General features: G+C 60.1%; 8 protein-coding genes across 8 annotated transcripts; 4 read left to right on the plus strand and 4 right to left on the minus strand.

The window, feature by feature from the left end:
- Window positions 1-1,603: 1,603 nt before the first annotated feature.
- CMQ_2929 (urea transport protein) lies at window positions 1,604-3,478 on the plus strand (the record flags this gene model as incomplete). Its single annotated transcript, XM_014317007.1, has 3 exons — window positions 1,604-1,640; window positions 1,967-2,311; window positions 2,379-3,478. 3 exons carry the CDS (start codon window positions 1,604-1,606, stop codon window positions 3,476-3,478), a joined length of 1,482 nt encoding a protein of 493 aa, XP_014172482.1.
- Window positions 3,479-4,027: 549 nt separating this feature from the next.
- Window positions 4,028-5,174, minus strand: CMQ_3063 (uncharacterized protein; the record flags this gene model as incomplete). Its single annotated transcript, XM_014317141.1, has 2 exons — window positions 4,028-4,421; window positions 4,597-5,174. The coding sequence occupies 2 exons, from the start codon at window positions 5,172-5,174 to the stop codon at window positions 4,028-4,030; spliced, it is 972 nt and encodes a 323-aa protein (XP_014172616.1).
- A 1,135-nt stretch (window positions 5,175-6,309) lies between these two features.
- On the plus strand, window positions 6,310-7,406 carry CMQ_3265 (uncharacterized protein; the record flags this gene model as incomplete). The annotated part of the gene is made up of 2 exons (XM_014317343.1): window positions 6,310-6,658; window positions 6,712-7,406. 2 exons carry the CDS (start codon window positions 6,310-6,312, stop codon window positions 7,404-7,406), a joined length of 1,044 nt encoding a protein of 347 aa, XP_014172818.1.
- A 2,350-nt stretch (window positions 7,407-9,756) lies between these two features.
- Window positions 9,757-13,170, plus strand: CMQ_2945 (pre-mRNA splicing factor; the record flags this gene model as incomplete). The annotated part of the gene is made up of 1 exon (XM_014317023.1): window positions 9,757-13,170. The coding sequence occupies one exon, from the start codon at window positions 9,757-9,759 to the stop codon at window positions 13,168-13,170; it is 3,414 nt and encodes a 1,137-aa protein (XP_014172498.1).
- A 179-nt stretch (window positions 13,171-13,349) lies between these two features.
- Window positions 13,350-14,989, minus strand: CMQ_2775 (duf1237 domain containing protein; the record flags this gene model as incomplete). Its single annotated transcript, XM_014316853.1, has 3 exons — window positions 13,350-13,440; window positions 13,499-13,978; window positions 14,043-14,989. The coding sequence occupies 3 exons, from the start codon at window positions 14,987-14,989 to the stop codon at window positions 13,350-13,352; spliced, it is 1,518 nt and encodes a 505-aa protein (XP_014172328.1).
- Window positions 14,990-15,398: 409 nt separating this feature from the next.
- CMQ_3194 (alcohol dehydrogenase) lies at window positions 15,399-16,223 on the minus strand (the record flags this gene model as incomplete). The annotated part of the gene is made up of 1 exon (XM_014317272.1): window positions 15,399-16,223. The coding sequence occupies one exon, from the start codon at window positions 16,221-16,223 to the stop codon at window positions 15,399-15,401; it is 825 nt and encodes a 274-aa protein (XP_014172747.1).
- A 343-nt stretch (window positions 16,224-16,566) lies between these two features.
- Window positions 16,567-17,936, minus strand: CMQ_2903 (mandelate racemase muconate lactonizing enzyme family protein; the record flags this gene model as incomplete). Its single annotated transcript, XM_014316981.1, has 3 exons — window positions 16,567-17,713; window positions 17,773-17,806; window positions 17,867-17,936. 3 exons carry the CDS (start codon window positions 17,934-17,936, stop codon window positions 16,567-16,569), a joined length of 1,251 nt encoding a protein of 416 aa, XP_014172456.1.
- A 758-nt stretch (window positions 17,937-18,694) lies between these two features.
- CMQ_2742 (c6 zinc finger domain containing protein) lies at window positions 18,695-21,507 on the plus strand (the record flags this gene model as incomplete). Its single annotated transcript, XM_014316820.1, has 3 exons — window positions 18,695-18,873; window positions 18,939-21,298; window positions 21,371-21,507. The coding sequence occupies 3 exons, from the start codon at window positions 18,695-18,697 to the stop codon at window positions 21,505-21,507; spliced, it is 2,676 nt and encodes an 891-aa protein (XP_014172295.1).
- Window positions 21,508-21,782: the final 275 nt, after the last annotated feature.

Consider the following 21,782-nt stretch of genomic DNA (forward strand, 5'->3'; position numbering starts at 1 on the left):
AGTCACTTGCCCGGGAAGTCGCCAAGACCTTTATAAAGATCGAAGCAGCTGCTCGATCGACGCCAGACTGAACCCTCCGGCGGTGTCCAGTAGTGTGAGACAGGCCACTGGCAGGCTCAGCTCTGGCGAGTGCGAGTACAGAGTACATGTTATCGCATTCTCGTATTCCCCATTTGGATGGCCCAGGCGCAACTAACTCGCAGTAAGCTGCGTCTCATTGGTGATATTCAGGGCTGAGCACCAGCTGACACACATAATTAAGCTTGTTTACCGCGGAAGTCAGTCATCCTGCCGTTTCTGTTCGGTGACGGGAGAGTGTGTTTCCCTATATCGCACACCTATCCAGCCATGTGGTGATTGACTGAAGCTGCCACGAAAGGCACACACAGCCTTGGGGTCGCCGTGCTAGACCAAAACGACACACCGACGGGGTTCTAGGACGCCGTGTGGATCGACGGTCAGCAGAGACCGAGCAGTGCATTGGAAACGAACGGTCAGGTAAGGCAGTTACGGGAAAGGGCGAGACCAAAATAGTAAGCTGGGGTAGTGTTCTCTGACCGTGTCAGAACGAATCTACAAGTACTTGTCCTCGTATCTTACTATGTGCTCCGTAGATGCTGCCTTGCGCCATTCCCAGGGAAGCCACAGACGCATTTTCTCGCTTAAAGTAAGCACGATCGTCCTAGTGGCCCCCACACGGCTGTTAGCAGATAATTGCAATCACTAAGGGAAAGTGTGATGGATGCATGGGCGAATCACGACCTACGTAGTATGGTCTTAGCGAGTAGTCGCGAACCCTGGACGAGATGAGTCGGAAAAGCGCCGAAAAAAATCTGATCATGCTTTTCGTAAACAGCGCACAATACTTCTGACATCCCGACTTCACACATCTGCGCCTTCTACCATCGATCAACAACAGTCCAGTCAAATACTCAACGCATCACTGTCGCCACCATGGGTTATCCGTCAAGCCAGGCATCGAATGCCATTATATACATGACTTACGGCGCATTTCTGTGAGCTAGCGGGAACAAAGACAAAAAGAGACGGAGAGATCGGGGCGGGGACTTGGGATACGGATGCAAAACTAGAATTAGGCGAGGCTGACACAAGCAGGGTGATCGGCACTGGCATCGCTTGGCGGCTGCGCAACCAGTCCAAGGGCGAGATGCTGGCTTGCAACCGAACGCAGTCCGGTATTGCTTCCTTATGTCCACTTCTGCATGCTCAACATGCATATTTTCCTATTCTCTCCACTCTTTCTACTTTTTTGCCTGCATGTGTTGGGGCTGACCACTGGCCAATTGCTGGGACGGGGGATAGCACTGCCGCTTGCTTTGAACTTTATCGCGGCTGGTGAGTGAAGAGAAAGCACAGAGCATGGCTCATGTGGAGAGCGGCAGTGAAGAAAGAGCTGGAAAGCAGCAGCTATTGTTGCTGCTACAGAAAGCAGAAAGCGTAAAGCAGAAATGATCCCAGTGCCCGGCTGTAGGAGACCAAACAGCAGGCATCCTTGCAGACCGACGTGGGATCTTTGATGAGAACGAGGGCACAATTGCAAGGAAGGCTATGACGGCTGCTCTTGCACAGCCGGCCATGGCCGATGCGCAGCTCATCCACCGAGGGTGTTGCCAATCCAGGTTCGTCTCGTACTGAGCTTACATCGTCTCTCTCTGTCCCCTCCTCCCCTCTGCTTCCCCGTGGTCGCAGAGGCCGGGAAGGGACTGCGGCGTGCTACGGGCGCTAAGTCAGGCAGGGAAGAGGGCGAGACGTTCTCTCACTCTCTCTCCCTGTCGAGACGAAGCTGAGATTGTACCGTGATTACTCGATCAAGTTAATGCTTGCGTGGGAAAGTGCTGCCGCTCTTCCGATAAACTCCGCTCGAACCCCTTCATCACTCACTTCCTCCTCCATGTCACTGCACTCTTTCCAGCCCAGTCCCCTTTTTGGATCGCTAACTAGGTAGGTCTCGGTTCCGGCATACTCTTCTCCTACCCGCAGCTGGCCGTCATCTCCGGTGTCCAGGGCGTCCTCGTCTATGCCTTGGCCTCGGCCCTCCCAATGTTCATTTTTGCTGCTCTGGGTCCGATCATCCGCCGCAAGTGTCCCGAGGGCTTTGTCCTGACTGAATGGACCCGCCAGCGCTACGGCATCCCGGCCACCATCTTCCTCGGCTTCGTCACGCTCGCCACACTGTTCCTGTACATGATGGCTGAGCTGTCTGCTATCGGACAGGTCGTCACGGCTCTGACCGGCCTCGACGGTCTGCCTGCTGTGATTGTTGAATGCATCGTCACCACGATCTACACGGGTAAGTCTGGTGGATGTGCAGGAGGGCAAGATTACAGGATGTGGTGCTGACGGCTGCTCCCTCTTAGCGATTGGTGGCTTCCACATCTCATTTGTCACCGACAACATTCAAGGTGCCATGGTGCTTGGCCTCATTGTGATTGCCACTATTGCCATCGGTGCCGAGACGCACATTGACCGCTCTACCATCGCCGAGTCCGGTCTGCTCAAGGGCAATCTGCTGGGCTGGCAGCTGCTGTATATTCTTCCGGTGGCCATCCTGACCAACGATTTTTTTCTGTCCAACTTTTGGCTGCGCACGTTTGCGTCGCGCACAGACAGGGACCTCTGGATCGGCATTTCCATTGCAGCTGCCGCCATTCTGGTGATCGCGACGCTCGTCGGCTGCACCGGCCTCGTGGCCGTGTGGTCCGGCGCTTGGCCCGGCGCCGGCCAGGACGCCTCGGACGCCGACAGCAGCACTGCTTTTTTCAATCTGCTGCAGCTGCTACCCAACTGGGTTGTCGGCTTCGTGCTGGTCATGTCCATCAGCCTGTCGACGGCCTCGTTTGACTCGCTGCAGAGCGCCATGGTGTCGTCGGCGTCCAACGACATATTCCGCAACCGGTTGAGTTCCATCTACATCCGCATTGCCGTGGCTATTGTCATTGTGCCGACCGTGGTCCTTGCTCTCCGCACGCCCAGCGTGCTGCAGATCTATCTCATCTCCGATCTGGTCTCTGCCGCCATCATCCCCGTGCTTGTCGTTGGTCTCTCTGACCGCTGTTCTGCCTGGAACGGCACCGACGTCGTTGTTGGCGGCCTGGGCGGTCTCCTGGCCGTTTTTGCATTTGGCGCCATCTATTACCAGGACGCCTACTCGGGTGCCAAGTTGCTGCTGCTTGAGCAGGGTCTCTACGAGGGCGACTGGGGTGCCTTTGGTGCCTTTGTGGCGGCGCCTATTGGTGGCGTGCTCTTTGGCCTCGCGTCATTTCTCCTGCGCATGGCCTACCTCTACATCCGCGCTCGTGCTACCGGCCGTCCCTTTGACCCTGTGAGCAAGGGCAAGCAGGCTGTGGGCACGAGCGTTGTGGAGGAACCGGTCCTGGACCCGTACGTCGGCCAGCCCGAACTCCACGACGACGAGGAAAGCTCTGTTCGCCGCAAGGGATTTGCCAGCAGCTCTTGAGATGGCATTTCACCGACCATACCACCCTCTCTTCCATATAGTCCTTTAAAGAGAGACGAGACAGCGCCAAAGCAGTTCTGCAAATGCTTGCAGGTCTCGGCAAAACATTCCACCAGCATCAATCATCATGTACAAACCGCTTGATTTAGGTATCTTTACGGCCTAATAGCCAAGATCCATCGCCGAAATACAAAGATATGAACTGCTCTTCAAATTTATAGTGACGCTGTGGAAACCAAAATCAAAAACCAATATGGCACTTTCCTGAATAGTTTAATTGTAACGGACTCACACGGGACAATCGCCGAGAACAAAGAACGCCGAATCAAGCCTGGCCACCTAGACGGGAGGACAAGCACGAGGTATATCTGTGAAGCGGGATGCGCAGTAAGAACATGCCCTTGGGAACCAGAAAAGCACCATGCACAAAAGAAAACCAAAATGATCACGGGTTACTGAGAAAAGCTGACGAGAGCTGGCTGTAAAGCAGTGCCAAAAGCATGAATAATAGACGCATAAGGAGAAAGGAACCAAGATGGAGAACGGAGGCTAGAGATCCATAGTGATGTTGCCAATGTCAAAGAGGTTACCGGCGATGCGGGCGACCTCGGTACAGACGCAGTAGGCGATGGATATGACGGGCACATCGGCGTACTCGGGACGGTCCCAATAGAGCTGTGCCAACAGGGAGACCATACTGATGAAGCTGGCACCGGAGAAGACGCTGATGGAGATGGACGTCTCCTTGCGGATGTTGATCTTGCGCTGGGTGACATGGTAGAGAGCAGTGAGGGTGGCGGCTATGGAGACCCAGGCAGGCAACAGGAGGCGGGAGTCACGGTTGCTGCCGGCGAGGTAGATGACCCAGGACGTGAGGTAGCCATAGAGGGCGTTGATGGCGAGCAGCCGGACGATGGTGGCCTGGGGGGTGTAGTTGAGAAGCCTGGTGTGATTAGAAGAAGGGAGGGGAGGAGAAGAAGACAGAAGAGAGGAGGAGAAGGTAAGAAAGAGCTCACCATCGAGACATGAGACAGTCTGTGAAGAAGAAGGAAAGATATGCGGATGCAGCACACTGTTACAGTCAGCAGGTGGCCAGCGCCTATTGCAAACATATTCACCAGACATCGCTCACCCAGATCATGGCCAGAGCAGTCTCAGTCAGTTTCAGGCGGCTCTCCAGCGACAGCCCATGGCTGCCACCGACGCCCTGACCGCCTGGCTTGGGGGGCTCACCATCGCCGCCGCCACCGCTACCGAAGTTGCCATGAGCCAGCAGCAGGGCGTGCAGCTGGATGAGCAGGCGGATGAGGATGCCAAGACTCCACCATATGGCGGGGACGACGGAGAGCAGGCGACAAGCAAAGAGCGGCAGGTGCCAGCGGCCGGGCACGCCGAGCACGACGGCCACGCGTGGCTGCAGCAAGGTTGGCCGAACGATTGAGGAGGAGGTGATGGTGGTAGTGGCCAAGGAGGATGTGGGGGTCACATTGGAAGTGGCTGCTGCAGCTGCGGCCTCGGACGTGCCGCCGTTGCTGGAGCGGCGCACCGAGTCGTCAGCGTGAACGTGAGTGGCCTGGAAACGGACGGTCTTGCGAGATGTCGGCGTGGTCATCGGCGCCGAAGACGAAGAGGTGGAAAGCGGCATAGCCGAAGCGTAAAAAGGTCGGGCTGGCGCTACACTGGGAGGGACGGACATGGCGGAGAGGCGGAGAGGCAGAGAGGCGAAGACGGAGAAGGGGAGACTCGCCGGAATGGTCGCTCTGGTCGGCCGGCGTGGAGGGCGAGAAAAGAGACCACAAGAGGAGGGACAGGGGCTGTCCTCTCTTCTTGTCTCTCTCCCCCCTCGTCTTCGATTGCGTTTCTGGTTCTGGTTTGTCCGGGTCGGGTCTCCTTCTCTGTCTCGCGCGCAGACTCCGTCTGTCTACTCGTCTATCGATGCTGGGAGAACGGCACGTGCTTGGCTGCTGACATGCGACGGAAGAGAAGGTTGACAGGGAGAGAAAGAGACGAAAATGACTCTTCTGGCAGAAATTGGCCTAGCCTTGGCGAGCAAGCGATGGTGGCAGGCAGCGGCAACTGTGCAGAGGGCGAGGACAAGGGCGTGAGAGAGAGAGAGAGAGAGAGAGAGAGAGAGAGAGACAGAAGAAGACCGCCAGCAGGGCAAATCGTCAATGGAGCTGCAGCTGGCGTGGCACAACAAACGGAACGGCGATAATGGATGATAGCGTTCGTTCGCCAGAGAACAGACGGCGGAAGGAAGCGCTGCCCCCCGCTCCTCCCTTCCCTGGGCAATGCTGACAAGCAGCAGACAGAAAACCCACACACCCTAAAAGGCCCGGCCAGGCTACAACGTATCTTACAGCACGGCGAGCTAGTCCCGTTTGGGACTTGACGATACGCCAGAAAAATTAAGACTCGAAAAACAGTCGAATCATCCTACTTCCAAGGAACGAGAACGCATCCGTCCAGCCGACACGCCACCCCAACCGCCCCCTTGTCGTCCTACATGCTCTCCAACTTACGGTGTGCAAATTGCTAATATAGACCGACTCCACGACCTCAATTCCTGCCCATCCCAACAGCGCCTCCTGTCCAGTCGAGCTGCTACCGGTTTCGACCATTTCCGAGCGCCGAGTCCTGCCAGAGTTAATTCCCTCGTTCCTCTTTGCGCGGTGACGAGACCGCGGCTTGCGGGGATTAAAGCAGCCGCCACCCATCGTCCTGCAACATTGTTGGTCGACTGCCGCTGCGACTGACCCCATCGATCCCACCGGCGCGTGCCGTCCTCTAAGAAAACCCATATTCCCCCTTAAAACCCCTCTTTAGCCATTATGGCCGGCATCTGCCACCGGCCACTCTTCACACCACCGCCTCTGTCGCTGGGCAGTCGGCTGATGCGCACAGCCTCGGCCACGACTCAGCCGACGTGGCCCAGCTCGCAGCGGCCGACGCCGGGCCGTGGCTTCTCATCCGAGAGCGATCTCCGTCTGGGGGCATCAGCGGGCCCTCGACAGCGGCCAGCACCGCTCCAGCAGCAGAAGCCGCAGAAGCAGCAGAGAGCCGCGTCGACGAGCCAGCGGAGGGTGCCGCCGCGTCGTCGTGGCGAGATGTCGCCATCCGTCGGCATGGCCCAGATGAATGCCACGCGGACGGCCTCTCTGATTTCCTTTCGCATTCCTCGTGGGTTCTTTGATTCTTGGTCTTTGATTCTTGGCTCTGCTGACACCGCCTAGACACCTTTGTTCCGCCGCCGATGACGCAGTACCTCAGCTCGCCGGGCACGTTTGCCAAGCTGTTCTGGTACCGGCTCAAGACGCGGGCCACCGACGCCATGTCGGAGCTCTCAGTCCGGCTGCAGAGCAAACCCGGCTTCTTCCAGGGCGGTCGGTTCAAGCCGCACAAGAAGGCGCTTGTGCCCATGGCCCAGACGATGCACGCACAGATGCTCGAGGCCACGGCTGCTGGCGACACCGCCACGCTCGGCCGCCTGCTGACCCACAGCCACATGGACGAGGTGGCTGGCCTGATTGCGCGCCGGCCGCGTGGCCGCCGCTGCCAGTGGGAGCTGCTGTCGTACCAGGGTCGTCCGCGCCTGGTCGACAGCAAGGTCGTCATGATCCCCGGGCCTACATCCACGTACATCCGCCAGATCGTCGTCTCCATCCGCAGTCGTCAGCGCTTCACCTGGTTCGACGACCGCACTGCCAAACCCGGCACCGGCCCGTCGCCATTGCCGGCGCCATCGCTGTCTGTCGTCGAGAAGGACGCCAAGGAGAACGTCGTGCTGGTTGCCTCGCTCGACCGCAGCACCTGGGAGACGTCCGAGTGGCGCATCTTTGGCTTCATGCCCGAGACCACCGTCGAGAGCTGGGAGGACGAGGTCCGCCTCGTTGACCAGGCCACCAAAGACGGCAGCACCATTGGCTAGACGAAAGACGAAAACTTCAAGGCCCAAGAGGTCTGGGAAAGACCCAAGAGGCAATACACTAGAAGAGAGAAAACAGCCTCATCTCGCCCCTGTAGATAGCCATTGCAAGGATAGCCGCTCCTTGTGCACATATACGAGTCCTCTCCAGCTCACTATTCGAACACGCGGCAAACAGCCCTTTCGTAAGCGGCCAATGGCCAGACACTCTGCACGCAGTGCTGTCGTTCCCGCCACTTTTGCCGAGACGCGCATACTCGTACTCGTACTATCAGATCACTTGTGCTGTCAGTGGGTCTTCCCCCACGACGCAGCGCTTGCGAGCTTATGTGCAAATCATACGAAGAACGCCGGACCTCGACTTCGACGACTAGAAACTGTGAGTGGAGTCGGCGCAACTGCCGAGATTGGCTTGCGCCGCTGATGCTACCTGCTCACGTGCTACAGCACGTGAACAAGCGAAGGATGCACCCACAGGGCTAATGCTCGCGGGAAAAAGGGTCCTCGAGCATGCTGGCTGCGCTGTCGCTGCCTTGTGCGAGTATTGGGCTGGTCTGGAACGCTAGAGATCGTTTCACCTAGTCATGCGCCACGACGTCATCGAGCGTTGCAGGGTGTCCTTGGACGGGAAATTGGGCTGTCGATATCGCTACTTGGGGGACGGGACGCCACGTTGCCGCAGAATGAGAAATGCAACGGTCCTATATCTACGGACGAGCTCGTGCAAAGGCGCGCTCGTACTCGCATGTTCGTCTGGCTCTGCTTTTCTGCCTGCCGGCTGTCCAAGGCGAGACGAGAAAGAAAGGAGCGCCGGCTTGTCGGGGTGGAGTATTTCTACTCCGTACAGGCTTAATACGCGTACTCCGCACTCCGTACTCGCAGTCTCGTCTGGCATGAAGCTGTTCTTTTTTTCACCTCGGCCACAACTTCCTTTTTTTACTGCCAAGGCCGATCGGCAGGATCGCCTGGTTCAGGTTGTTGTCGGGTGCGACCGTGAAGCTGAAACCGGTTCTTCCGTTTCGAAGGAGAGAGGCGTTAGGCAAGCATGACACAAGGAGCAGGTTGTTGTTTGGAGTAATTATGTCGTGTCGTCTCCGTATCGTGGGAAAAAAAAAACTCACAGCTGTCGACGGCTATTTCCAATGTATTGCCGGCGGCTTGTAAATCAACCCCCTGCTGCTGACGCATTTTGGGCTCCGCAAAAGAAGAAGCAGTAAAGATCAACATGTGGCAAATCCGGGCACAAGATCCCGGTTCGTATTTGTAACGCATCTTGTACGTAGGAGAATCTCCGGCCGTATCTTGCATGAGCTCGGAGAGTTGTGAAGCGAGGCCAGGCCATGGCGACCGCCAGGACGTGGCATTGCAGGCGAAGAGGGCACGGGCGGTGTCCTGTGCAAATGTGCAAAACGCACGGAAAAGCCGTTGCGATGCCGGTGGAGTAGCCGCCGCCGAAAACACGATACGATGCGGATAGAGGCATCGTGAAGCTGCAGCAACGAGACAGGATGGTGACAGTCTCGAGAGAGCAGCTGCGATCGAAGCCGAGTTTGAAGCGAGCAGAATGGCTGATGGGGAGGGAGCGAATGACACTCCAGCCCACTCAATTTCGACTAGCCACGGAAAGCACCAATGGCGGCAGGCGTGAGCTCAGTGCTACGTCAGAAACATCCGATCTTGGACACTCGCTCGCTAGCGGCCTTTGCGCTATATTTCAGAGCAGCCCAGACCCCCTGAAGTGGCTTTCCCCATGCCTCTGTGCACGGAGTTAAAGCATTTTTAGAGACAGGCGCTAGAGCCCCCCGCTGACGTCCTGCTAGAGACTCGTTCCTTCCGCAGGCCGTGGCAGGAAATTGAGCTTTGCCAATCCGCTGCTCTGGAACTCGCTCCTGCCCTTTTTCCTCGCTGCCGTTGCCATAGCGGAGAGCAAGTGGGAAGAGGGATAATCTCCAATCTGCTGCATTCGGTACTTCTCCCGTTTTCCGTCTTCCGTTTTTCGTTTTTCGTTTTCCGTACCCGTTGTCCATCCAGCACAACACTTTTTTTTTCTTCCTCCGCTCTCTGCCACTCCGCATCTCCTCTCAGTCCATCCTTTTGTTTGGCTCTGCCTTAATTCTGCTGCGCCTGAACGCTCCTTTCCTCTCGGCCGAGGCGCGACCTTTTCCTGTTCTGCCTCCCATTTTCGCACCTGTTTGAGTCTTTGTCCAGGTCGAATAGCCTGCAGGCAGACGAGGCCGAAGAGGCAGCCGGCTTGTCGACACGCACGATTTTCTCGTACCTGCGCATGCGAAGCTCCTCCACCCTCGGGTCGACGCGAAACCGATGACCCCGGAATCCGGTAACGGCAGCAAAGATGGCCAGCTCTCCGGCTGCTCCGGCTGCTCCGGTGGGCGACGACAGCTGGATCGACTACCTTGAACAGCAGAGACGCGATGCGAACGCTCTTGAGCAGCGGATCCGCGTGGTCGAGCTGTACCGCTCGGCTGTCAACGCCGAGCCCGGCAGCATACGTGTCTGGATCGCCTACTGCACGTATTTCTGGTCGCTCTACGTGGAGTGCTCACAGCGCAGCGGCGCGGTGGCGACGTGGCCGGCCGAGGAGCAGGCGGCCGCGGCCGACATCTTCTCGCTGGACGCGGCGCTGCACCTGTGGAACGAAGGCCACGAGGCGACACAGTTCCGACTGAGCGACAGCCACGAGCTCTGGAACCGCTGGATCGCTCTGGAGCGAGAGCTGCTCGACCGCACGCGCACGGCCGAAGGTGTGCGGCGCATCACTCACCTGTACCGCAACCGGCTCGCGATCCCGCACATGGCCTGGGACGACACCTCGTCGGCCTTCTCGTCCTTCCTGAGCGAATACAACCCGGCAGCCTACGAGGAGACGATGCGGGCGGTCACGGAACAGTCGCGCACAGCCCGTCACATCTGCGAACGGCGCGATGGCATGGAGATGGCCCAGCGTGCAGCCCAGCGATCGGGCAGCGAGCAGGCGCAGCGCAACGCCATGTCAGACTACCTGGATTGGGAGACGGCCAACGCGCTGGCCGAGAGGGACGACAAGGTCACGGCGGTGCGCGTGGCCTTTGGGCTGTTTACGCGCGCGCTCTCGGGCGTGTTTGCGACCGACGACGGCACGTGGACGGACGTGCTCGTGTTTGCCACGCAGCTGCGCCGCGACATTGAGGACAGCGCGAACCGCAACGAGGAGGTGCTCCGCCACCTGCCCAGCAACCTGGACATCCTCCAGCGCGCGGTCCAGCACTGCCCGTGGTCCGGCTCGCTCTGGGCGCGCTACATTGTCTGCGGCGAGCAGGTCGGGCTGAGCTTCTCGGACATTGAGCGCATCAAGCACGCGGCCACGAACAGCTCGCTAGACCGCGACGGCATGGCGGCCGTGGTCGAGATGTACGCGTCGTGGTGTGGCTATCTGCGGCGGCTGGCCATGGACCCGAACGCGTCCGACGAGGCAGTCGATCTGGCCGACTCCGGCCTGGTGGCTGCGCTGGAGGCCGTGCAGGTCTGGGGCGAGCGGCGGTTCGGCAGCGCCTTCCAGGGCGACCCGAACTACCGGCTGGAGCGCATCATGATCCAGCACCTGACGGACAAGCACGGGGCCGCAGACGAGGCGCGGGAGCACTGGGAGAAGCTGGCCGAGAAGGACATGCACGCCAACGACTACAGCTTCTGGCTGAGCTTCCACGCGTGGGAGATGGGCCTCTTCCAGGCGCAAAAGGGCCGGATCCGCAGTCCGACGCCGGCGACTACGAATTCCCGGTCACAGCGGGTGCCCTCGCAGGCAACGCGGGTGCTGCGCCGCGCACTGCAGAACCTGCACCTGAACTGGCCGGAGCGCATCATGGAGGTATACATCAAGCACTGCAACGATTTCCAGACTGTTGACGTGCTCCTGAGCGCCTTTGACGACGTGCACAAGCTGCAGAAGCTGCTGGCGAAGCACCGCAAGGAAGTGGCGGCTCTGCAGGCGGCATCGGCGGCTCAGACGACGGCGGCTGAGGAGGAGCTGAGCGAAGCTCAGGCGCAGACGCCGACGCAGGATCCGGGCGAGCCGCAGACAATCGCTGCTGCCCATGACACAGTAGAGGGCCAGGATTCGCCGTCGAGTACCAAGCGGAAGCGAGAGACAGACGTGGCCGACGATATGGACGAGTTGGCCTCGAAGCGGGCTCGCAGCGAGCAGCACCAACCTCCGCCACTACCGCCACCGCAGCAGCAGCAGCAGCGGGGAGAGACGGAGCTGAAACGCGACCGAGAGAACACGTCGGTGTACGTGGCCAACCTACCGGCAGACGTGACGAGCACAAAGGTGCGGCAGTACTTCCGAGACTATGGTCACGTGAACAACATCCAGCTCCAGAGAGAGGAAAAGACCAAGTCGATGGTAGCGCTGGTAGAGTTTCGGTCGGTGGAGGACGTGCAGTCAGCGCTGATCCGCGACGGCAAGTACTTTGGGGACCAAACGATCTCGGTGAAGGCGGCAGCGGGTGTGACGCTCTTCCTGACCAACTTCCCGCCGACGACCGACGACGCCTACATCCACGAGCTGTTTAAGAAGTGCGGAGAGATCTTTGGGATCCGGTGGCCCAGCCTCAAGTTCAACGCCCACCGGCGCTTCTGCTATGTGTCCTTCCGGGACGCCGAGGCGGCAGCGCGGGCGGTGCAGCTGGACGGAAAGATGCTGGACGGACGCTACAAGCTATCGGCAAAGTACTCGGACCCGGCGCGGAAGAAGTCGCGGGAGGGCGCGGCAGAGGAGGGCCGCGAGGTGCACGTGAAGAACCTCGGCTTCGACGTGGACGAGCAGGGCCTGCAGGATCTGTTTGAGCGCTACGGCAATGTCGAGAGGGTGCGGTTGCTGCGCAATATTGGCGGACGCAGCCGTGGCTCTGGCTTCGTCGTGTTCGCGACCAAGGAGGAGGCGGAGCGAGCAGTGGCCGAGCTAGACAAGGTCAAGTTCGGGTCGCAGATCCTGTCGGTGGACTTGTCGGTGCCGGCTGCCTTTAAGCCGGCTGCCCGAGAAGCGTCGGCCACGCCGGAAGCCGGAGCCGGTGAGGGCGGCAGTCCGACAGCGACGACGGCGACGACGGCGACGACAGCATCGACGACAGGCGACGGAGCGACCAAAGCACACCCTCGAGACCGGACATTTGCACTGCTAGGCATCCCGGATACGGTCGGGATTGCGCGGGTGCGGGCCTTGGCGGAGCCTCACGGACACATTGTGAAGCTGGTGCTGCGGGCAGACCACGGCGGTGCCATCATCGAGTTTGGCGATGCAGCAGCAGCCGGAGCAGCCCAGCTGGCGCTGACGGGCTCGAAGCTGGACGGCCAGACGCTGCGAACGGGACCGGTTGCGTCGCTCTTCCACGAGAAGGCTGCAGTGCGGATAGACCGGGTAGACCGGGCAGTTCCAAAGACCGGAGTCAAAGCTGGGCCTGGACTTGCGGCAGCTCTAATGCCAGCACGCGTGAAGCGACCGACTCTGGGAGTCAAGGGAGCCAAGCGCGGCGTGGTGGTGCCGGGATTTGTGACGGCAGCAGCAGCAGCGACAAAGAGCAGCGGCGAAGAAGCGACGCCGACGAAGAAGTCGAACGCAGAGTTTCGGGCGCTCTTTCTCGGCGGTGGACGGCCCAAGGACGAGAGCTCGGATGGACCTGTGGCGGCAAAAGCGACGGCCAACGGCAGCAAGACGGACGGCAACGCAGCCGCGGATGAAGAAGCAAAAACGAATGTTGGGCGGATCTGAGCATGCTATAATACGGGGCTCAGACGAGATGGATCGCATGAGGTGTATGATTTATTTAATGAGCGGCGAATGGAATAGCATGAAAGCAGGAGTGGAGCAATGATTAGTAGTCCCGTACTATTCAGGCCCTAGGTTCTACTTCAACTACAAAGTACAAAGCGTTTCTCTGTCTCCTTCACTCATGGCTGGTAGCTCAGCTTCAGCAAAGCCGGCTTTCTCTCCCTCAGATCCAGAATCATCTGGCCGAAGAGGCCGTTGACCCAGGAGAACCTATCATGATTAGTAAGCACTCAACTCAGACAGAAATATTGCAAAAGCAGAAACCCACCATTGGCGAGTCCAGTCGGACTGGTTGAAAGAGTTGATGCTCTCGTGGATGAGGCCGAGGCCGTCAGTGCTGCTGACGAGCATCTTGAGCTGAGCGGCAATCTCGTCGTCGTCATCGCTGGTGAGGATGCGCACGATGCTAGCCATGGGCCAGGCCATGCCGGGGCCGTCGTGTGGGCCGCCGACAGCGCTGATGACGGGGCCTTGCATGAAGTAGGGGTTACCGGGGCGGGCGTTCTGATTGAGGATGGCGGCGCGGGTGTTTTGATAGAGCGGGTCGTCGACGGTGGTGAAGCCGAAGAAGGGAGAGGCCAGCAGGCTGGGGATATTGGCGTCATCCATGAGGACGGCAGAGCCGAAGCCGTCGACCTCGTAGGCGTAGACGCTCGAGCCGTTCTGGTTGGGGTTGTCGACGAGGCCGAAGCGGGCGATGGCAGCGCGAACGTCAGCGGCGAGGCGGTGCATGTCATCAGCGAGGCCGCTGGGGGCGACGGATGCCGAGACGGTCGACGATGGCGGCAGCCTGTTCGAGGCAGCGGGAGAACATCATGTTGGCGGGGATGAAGAGCTGCAGAAGGGTGCTGTCGTCGCTAGGACGGAAGGCGGAGCGGATGAGGCCGGTGCCAGCGGCGACAGGACTTCCACGGCCATCATTGGCGAGCGTCTCGGTGGCACGAGTGGTCTGGCGACGAAAGGTGTAGGGCGAGGCCAGGACGGAGCCATTGGCGGCATAGGTGGGCGTCTGCATGGCCACGGCGGTGTGGAGGACAGCCTGGACGGCGTCGAGCCAGCGGAAGCGAGCGAAAAAGGCGGCGTCGTCGGTGGCGGCAAAGTAGTCGGCCGAGAGCTGGAGGAAGGCGGCCAGGCTGTCGAGCTCAAACTTGCACTCGAACACGTGATCGGTAGAGTAAGACGGCGTGACCGAATCGTCGGCTGCGGCATCGTTGACGGCCGGAGCGAGGGCCGATTCGGCCGGCGGCTGAAAGCTGTTGCAGAACGGCGCCTGCAGCAGGTAGCGGGCCTGTAGGTTGATGACGCCGCGGTACAGCGAGGCCAGGCTGCTGTTGCTGCTGTTGTTGGTGTCGGCCTTGAGCAGCGACCGATACGACTGCAGCTGGTTGGCCGAGTCGCGCAGCCACATGGCGTCAATGTCGCCGGTGATGACAAAGGTCAGCTCCTCGGCGGCGTTGTCGGCCGCCACGCCATGCCACCGGATCGCCGTGTCGAGCGTGTTGGGAAAGGCGTTGGCAAAGAGCCGCGACAGGTCGGGATCGGCCATGTCGGCCTGCACGGCCGCAATCGTCTGCTCGACCACGGACGAGTGGAACGTGCGGCACGCCCGCTCCGGACGCATGGCGCTCAGCCGGTAGGAGCCGTTGCTTCGCGGCTCGTGCATCTGCTTCGAGTACGCTGAGTAGTCTGGACAGCTGGCTGTAGAGGCAGCTACAGAGAACCCGACGGCCAGCAGAATCATCTGGCTTGGTCCAGGCATGATGGCGATGAAAGAGAGAGTCAAGAAAGAGGGTGATGAAGGAGAATGGCGAAAGGCGACTGGGCTCCACGACGTGTCGGCTGACCCGGGCTTTATACCTGTGACAGGTGACCTGCCTGCCTGCATGTCAGCCATGGCCAATTGTCGACCGAAACTGTCATGCATCTGGTGAGAATGTGATGCTGGTGCATGGGATGAGTGAGCGGCAGAAGCCCTGACAAAAGGGAAGGTGCGCCTGTTGGCACACTTTGGAAATGGAGGTCAGGGAAGGTGCGATCTAGGTCCCTCCTAGATTGTCTGCATCGAGGTCATGTGCTCTTTTTAGTGTATCCGCTCGACATTGAGGCTTCACTTTTATGGAAATGTAGAGATCCTTTATGTATGCACTTTTATTTGTCCGCCCTGACCCCTACTGCAAATTCACAAACAGGCCGCCATCGACGAGCAGCTGTGCACCGGTGACGTAGCCGCTCAGCTGGTCGCTAGCCAGGAAGACGGCCGGGCCGGCGAGATCAGCCGGCACGCCGGTGCGGCCAAGCGGCGTGCGGTCCTCCATGTAGGCGCGCTTGTGGTCGTCGGCCAGGTCGTCCTCGTTGAGCTGGGTGCGGATGGTGCCGGGCAGCAGGGCGTTGCAGCGGATGCCGTAGCGGCCCAGGGCGACGGCAGTGCTCTGCATCAGCGACAGGATGCCGGCCTTGGTGGGCGTGTAGTGGGCCTGGCGGCCGCCGCCGACGAGCGCGCTGATGCTGCTGATGCCAATGATGCTGCCGCCTGGCGGCGTCTGGCCGCGGGCCATCTGTCGTGCTGCCGCCTGCACCACGTACAGGGCACCACCCAGATTCGTCTGCAGCGTGCGCTCCCACAATGGCGCCGCCAGATCGAGGAAGTCGGCAAACGCGCACACCCCCGCGTTGCTCACACACACGTCCAACCGCCCGCTGCCAAAGACCGCTAGCGCATGTGCCACCAGCGCCGGACCCGTCTGCGCGTCCGCCACGTCGCCCGCAAGATGTGCCAGACGCCCGATCACGATGCCGCTGCCTGCGGCTTCTTCGCGCAGTCGGCTGGCCTCTGCTATCAGCGAGTCTAGGTGCGGTCGGTCCTGCTCTAGGCCCAGGTGGTTCACGGCCACGTCGCAGCCCTGCCGCAGATACTCCAGACAGATCGCCCGGCCAATGCCAGTCGTACCTCCCGTGATGATGGCCGTCTTGCCAACAAGCAACTGTGTGGCCATGGTTTGAGTGGTGGTGGTAGGGAGGTACAAGGTGTAGGGTGTAGGGTATGAGGGAGAATAGGGAATGCAGAGCAACAATTCGGAACAAGACGCCTGTCACACTGTGTCCCGTGTCTCCTGAGCAAGCCGTTCGCTCATCAGACCAGAAGAATATATGCGCAGACAAAAGCAGAGCTTCGACACTAAAGCTTTAATGCGGGGCAGCTGCTCGGTGTCGATTGTAGCGAGATGGAGAACGTGAGCGAGCGGGGGTAGACATAGCTTGCACGACAAGTACAGCAGTTACAAGGTATTCCCTAGATTCTCATTTTCTGCATTTCTGCATCACTATCTCACGCCTGACTCACTCCTCCTCCGTGCTTAAAGGCCGCGGCACTGGTGGCGTCAGCAGATACGCCGATGGGATCAACTTGTGTCTGGCAGCTGGGTTAAGCACCAGGCCGAAGCCAGGCTGGTCCAGATCGGCCGTCGTGAGAAAGCCCTCGGTGGGAATCGGCTCGTTGACAAAGAGATCGCCAAAGACAGGCAGCACACTCTTGCCGTCGGGCGAGTTGGCCAGATACTCCTGGAAAGGCGTGTTCGGCTGCGAGATGACAAAATGGTAGCTGTAGGGTCCGCTGGCATGCGGCACAACCGGAATGTCGTAGGCTGCCGCCAGGGCGCTGACGCGCAGCAGCTCCGTCAGGCCGCCGAGCCACATGACGTCAGGCTGGATGATGTCGAGGTTGCGGCCCTCGACCAGCTTGCGGAAGCCGTAGCGCGAGTACTCGTGCTCGCCCGTCGTGAACTTCATCCCAGGGTGTGCCCGCTTGATCTGGGCGAAGCCGTCCGTGTCGTCGGGCGAGAGACACTCCTCCCACCAGTTGAGATTGAGGTCCTTGGTCGCCTCGACAATCTCGATCGTGTACGGCACGTTGAGCGACATGTAGCAGTCCACCATGATGGGAAAGTCGGGCCCGACCGCCTCCCGATGCTTGCGCAGAAACTCCACGTTCTTGCGCAGCCCAGCCGCACCTTCATCCGGGCAATACGGCAGCGGCACCTTGGCACCCCAGAAGCCCATCGACCGTGCTGCCACCGGGTCCGGGCCCGTGCAATAAAAGTCGATGCGCTCCTTGGTCGCCCCGCCAATCAGCCGGTACACAGGCTCGTTGCGCAGCTTGCCCAACAGGTCCCATAGTGCCAGGTCGAGCACCGAAATCACCGCCACCGGCAGGCCCTTGCGTCCGTAAAACATCGACGCCCGGTACATCTGCTCGAACAGCAGATTGGTGTTGCGCGGGTCTGCTCCGATCAGGAACCGTTCAAAGTGCTGGTGCACCAGCCAGCACGCCGGTGGTCCGCCAAAGCCCGTCGCAAAGCCCACTGTCCCGTCGCTCGTCTCAATCTCTACCAGAAACGAGCCCAGCACGTTGATGCCCCAGCTCGTCCGCGAGGCCCGGTACTTTTCCCATCGTGATGCCGGCGTTGAGATGGGCGTGTCGATCAGCCTGGTCGGTCAGCAGTCCAAGACAGACACAGAAAAGCAGACGATCATGGAACTTCATACCAGTGGCCGCCCTTGACGTTGTGGTAGTCACCACCTGCAGAAAAAGACGGTCAGTCCGGGCTTGCATATACATCACGAGACTCGCCTGGCTGACCTGTGCCGACGCCGTGGATGACAAAGGACCGGACGGCCTTGATGGTGGGAAATTGTCGTACAGAAGCCATGATGAAAGTGTCGAGGGCAATTCAGCAGCAAGGAGAAGAAGGATGAGAAGAAAGAGGGGTCAAGTCGAAATGCTGCACACGAGTACTTATTGCTGACTCCTAGCTCGACATGGCCGGCCGTACCTTCCACGTAAGATACGAAGCTCGGCCAGCCGACCGCAGCCATGCCACTTGAGCGGGTAAGAGGAAGCTACGCGCAACGTCGGGCCATCTTCCACCGACCGATCGACCCTTCTTAGCGCAGCATAGCGTGGTCCGGCTGCCCCCATACAAGCATACTGCGGAGAAATGATGTACTAAACCGAGTCACGAGACGCCTGAGCGCCGCTTGGCCGCTGCTCTGCTCTTTTTTTGGCTTCCCCATTGCCGACCAGATTCTGGACCGTCCAGAGGAGGATGGGCCTCTCTGCCCTTTTCTTCTCTCTTTCTTTCATTTTCTCTTCTTTCCCTTTTTTGTTTAGTCCGTTGAGCGACACAGTGTGCCCCCCTCCGTTCTTTTTAATATCCGTATTCAGAGCACATCCATCTCCTGTTCTTTAGCTCAGCCATAACCGAGCCGAAAGCCCGAGAGGTCCAGACAACATTGTCCCGAGCGGAGGTCCACTTGTGCATGGCACCCAACAGAGGGACGAGTGAGACGGCTTTTTCCTGTTTGCTGGCTTGCTTGCTTGCTGCGCCTCGCTGTGCGCTTGTCCGTCTTGCCGTCTGTTCGAGGAGCCAAGCTCGGCAAACGTCTCGGCTGCAGGGTGATCGCCGGTATGCAGCCTGGCCTAAGCAGTGTTGGTGGCAGCACGCTGCCCCTCTCACGCCAGCACGATCTCGATCAGGACAGCGCAGACGACCGGAGTGACGGTGATGGCGATGGCGACGGTTACGGCGACGACTCACGGGACAGCAGCTCTCGCAGCCTCAAGCGAAAGCGACCCATTTCGGTGTCGTAAGTGCCACACCCCCCCCCCCCCCCCACATCTGCTGTTCAAGAGTATCCTGCTGACAATACAGATGTGAGCTCTGCAAGCAGAGAAAGGTGAAATGTGACCGTGGACAGCCTTCGTGTGGCTGGTGCAGCCGCAATGGAGCCGTCTGCGAGTACAAGGAGCGCAAGAAGCCGGGTCTCCGTGCAGGCTACGGCCGAGAGCTCGAGGCTCGGCTGGACCGGCTGGAGTCCATCCTGCGAAAACACTCGGAGCTGCTGCAGATGCCATGGGAAGGCCGAGCAGCCGACTCCCACCGCTCTCCGGCCGTCATCCAGCATCCAAGCAGTGTCCGTGACAGCAACGGGAGCCCGGAAAGCGAGGACCACACAACGCCCCAGCACCGTGCACCACTACCGGCGACACTCTTCGGCCGTGTCGACGTCGTGCACACGCCACAAGCGGAGGCCGCCCTCTTCCTGCAGCGGCCGTCGACGGGAGCTTTTTCTACAGGACAGCAGCCAGCAGCCGGACCAGGTCCCGGTCCTGGTCCTGGTCCCGGACCCCTGCCCCTGAGCGGCATATCGCCCTCACACCACTCGCAGCAGTCCCCCCTGTCCACGCCGGCTGCACGCGAGTTCTACGGCTCGCCCAGCATGGGCATGGGGGCCAGCCGGTCGTATCTGGGGTCAGACCAGGACCTGCCGCCATACGACCTCTCGTACGCGCTGGTGGACCTGTATTTCAAGCACATCAACACGTGGTGTCCGCTGCTGCAGCGCAACCCGACGATCGAGGCGCTCTTCGGACCATCGATGACGGACGAGACAAACAAGATCCTGCTGCACGCCATCGTGGCCACCACGCTCCGCTTCTCGACCGACGCCCGGCTGACGGACGAGAAGCGCCAGCGCTACCACGACATCGCCAAGCAGCGCGTGCTGCTGTACGGCATGGAGAACTCGTCCGTCAAGGCGCTGCAGGCCATGGTTATCCTGGCCCTGGATCTCTGCGGCAGCAGCAACGGGCCGCCAGGCTGGAACATCATGGCCCTGATCACCCGAGCCGTCGTGCAGCTGGGCCTGGCCGTCGAGTCCACCTCCTTCTCCGTCTCGCCCAGCTACACGTCCATCTACACGCTGCGGGCCATGATCCTGCCCGAGCCGCGCGACTTTGTCGAGGAGGAGTCGCGGCGCCGCCTGTTCTGGGTCATCTACCTGCTGGACCGGTACGCCACCATCGCGACCGCCTTTGAGTTTGCGCTGGACGACCGCGAGATCGACCGGACGCTGCCGTGCCGCGACGACCTGTGGGCGAAGAACCAGCGGGTCGAGACCCGGCTTTTCCGGACCGACCGGCCTGAGGATGTCGGCAGCGTGGACGGCGCTGGTGGCGCAGAGGGGGGTGGCAGTGGCAGCCGTGCTGGCAGTCGTGGAAGCCGAGACGGCTTCGAGGCCGACGAGACCGGTCGCCACAGCGGCCTGGTCGGCCGGCCGGAAAACCTGGGCGCCTTCAGCTACTACGTCGAGATCCTGGGGATCCTGACCAAGATCCACAACTTCCTCAAGCGGCCGGTCGACATCTCCTCGCTCGGCGACGTGGAGCAGTGGCAGATGCGGTATCGCCAGCTAGACCAGCTGCTGACAAGCTGGAAGCTTGGCTTGCCGGCCGAGCATGGCAACATGGCCCGCCTCTTCCAGCACCACTACGCCAAGACGGTTCGCTGTGGCTGGGTCATGCTGCACGTGACCTATCACACCGCCATCATCCGGCTGCACTCGTCTTCGGCCTACCCGACGACCCGCTCGCCCATCTTCACGCCGAGCTACTCGGCCAGCCAGCGCTGCCACAGCGCGGTCGAGAACATTGCTACGCTGACCGAGTTTGTCGTCGGCGCCGGCCTGCTGCCCAAGCTGGGCCCGCCCTTTGCCTTCTCGCTCTGGGTGGCCGCCCGCCTGCTGCTCGTCCACGGCTCCACCGTCGAGCACAAGCTGAGCGCCCGCGTGCCCTACTTTGTCGACGCCCTGCGCTCCATGAGCCGCTACTGGCCCGTCGCCGCCCGCTACTGTGCCCTGCTGCAGCGCGTCCTGGACGAGCACAGCGACAGCGAGCGCCACGGCGACGGCGTCACGCCCAGCAGCGTGCGCATCCTGGCCGACATGCGCCGCACCGCCTTTGACCTCGACCTGCTGATCAGTCGCCAGCCGCGGCACATTTCTGGCGCCGCCACTGGTGCTGGTGGTGGTGCGAATGGTGGCAGTGCTGGTGTCAGTCTCTGGACGTCGTCGCTTAGTCAGCCCAGCAGCGGAACCACACGGCTCTCCAGCCTCACGCCGGCACGCACACCGCAGCCCAACGAGCTCGAGTACCTCGACGTCTTTGACTTTTTCAACATGCCGCGGCTGCCGTTCGGCATGCCGACCGAGACGAGCGGCCAGGTTGGAAATAGTGACGGAAACGGAAACAACAGCGGTAACAACAACAACAGCAACAATACGACCAATAGCAATGTCCTTATAGACACCGAGAACGGCACGATCGACAGCCGGCCAGCCGGCGCACCCATCACAAACGAGTTCAACATTACCGACTTTATGATTGACGCGAGCCAGGACTGGCTGTTCAAAGAAGAGGGAAACGCAAAGTTTCTGTCGTGAGGCCTGTCCATGTATTTGTGCATCTCCTGCACATTCCAGCATATTTCTCTCCTTTCTCTGCTCTTCTTCTGGACGGGGCGTTGGGAGTTTGGCGTCCCATGTGGGGACAGTCGGTACGAGAGAAAGGCACATCTTGGCAACCAGAAAAAGCGTCGTTGCATCACAAAGCGTGCCAATTCTATTCGCTATACTTACAGGTCGTAAGATAATATACATGTACATACCCAAACACGCAAGGTGCCACCATAAAAAGGGATACTCCGATCCAGAGCCCC

This window comes from Grosmannia clavigera, assembly GCF_000143105.1.
Source record: "Grosmannia clavigera kw1407 unplaced genomic scaffold GCSC_144, whole genome shotgun sequence".
In the NCBI taxonomy this organism is placed as follows: Eukaryota; Fungi; Ascomycota; class Sordariomycetes; order Ophiostomatales; family Ophiostomataceae; genus Leptographium; species Leptographium clavigerum.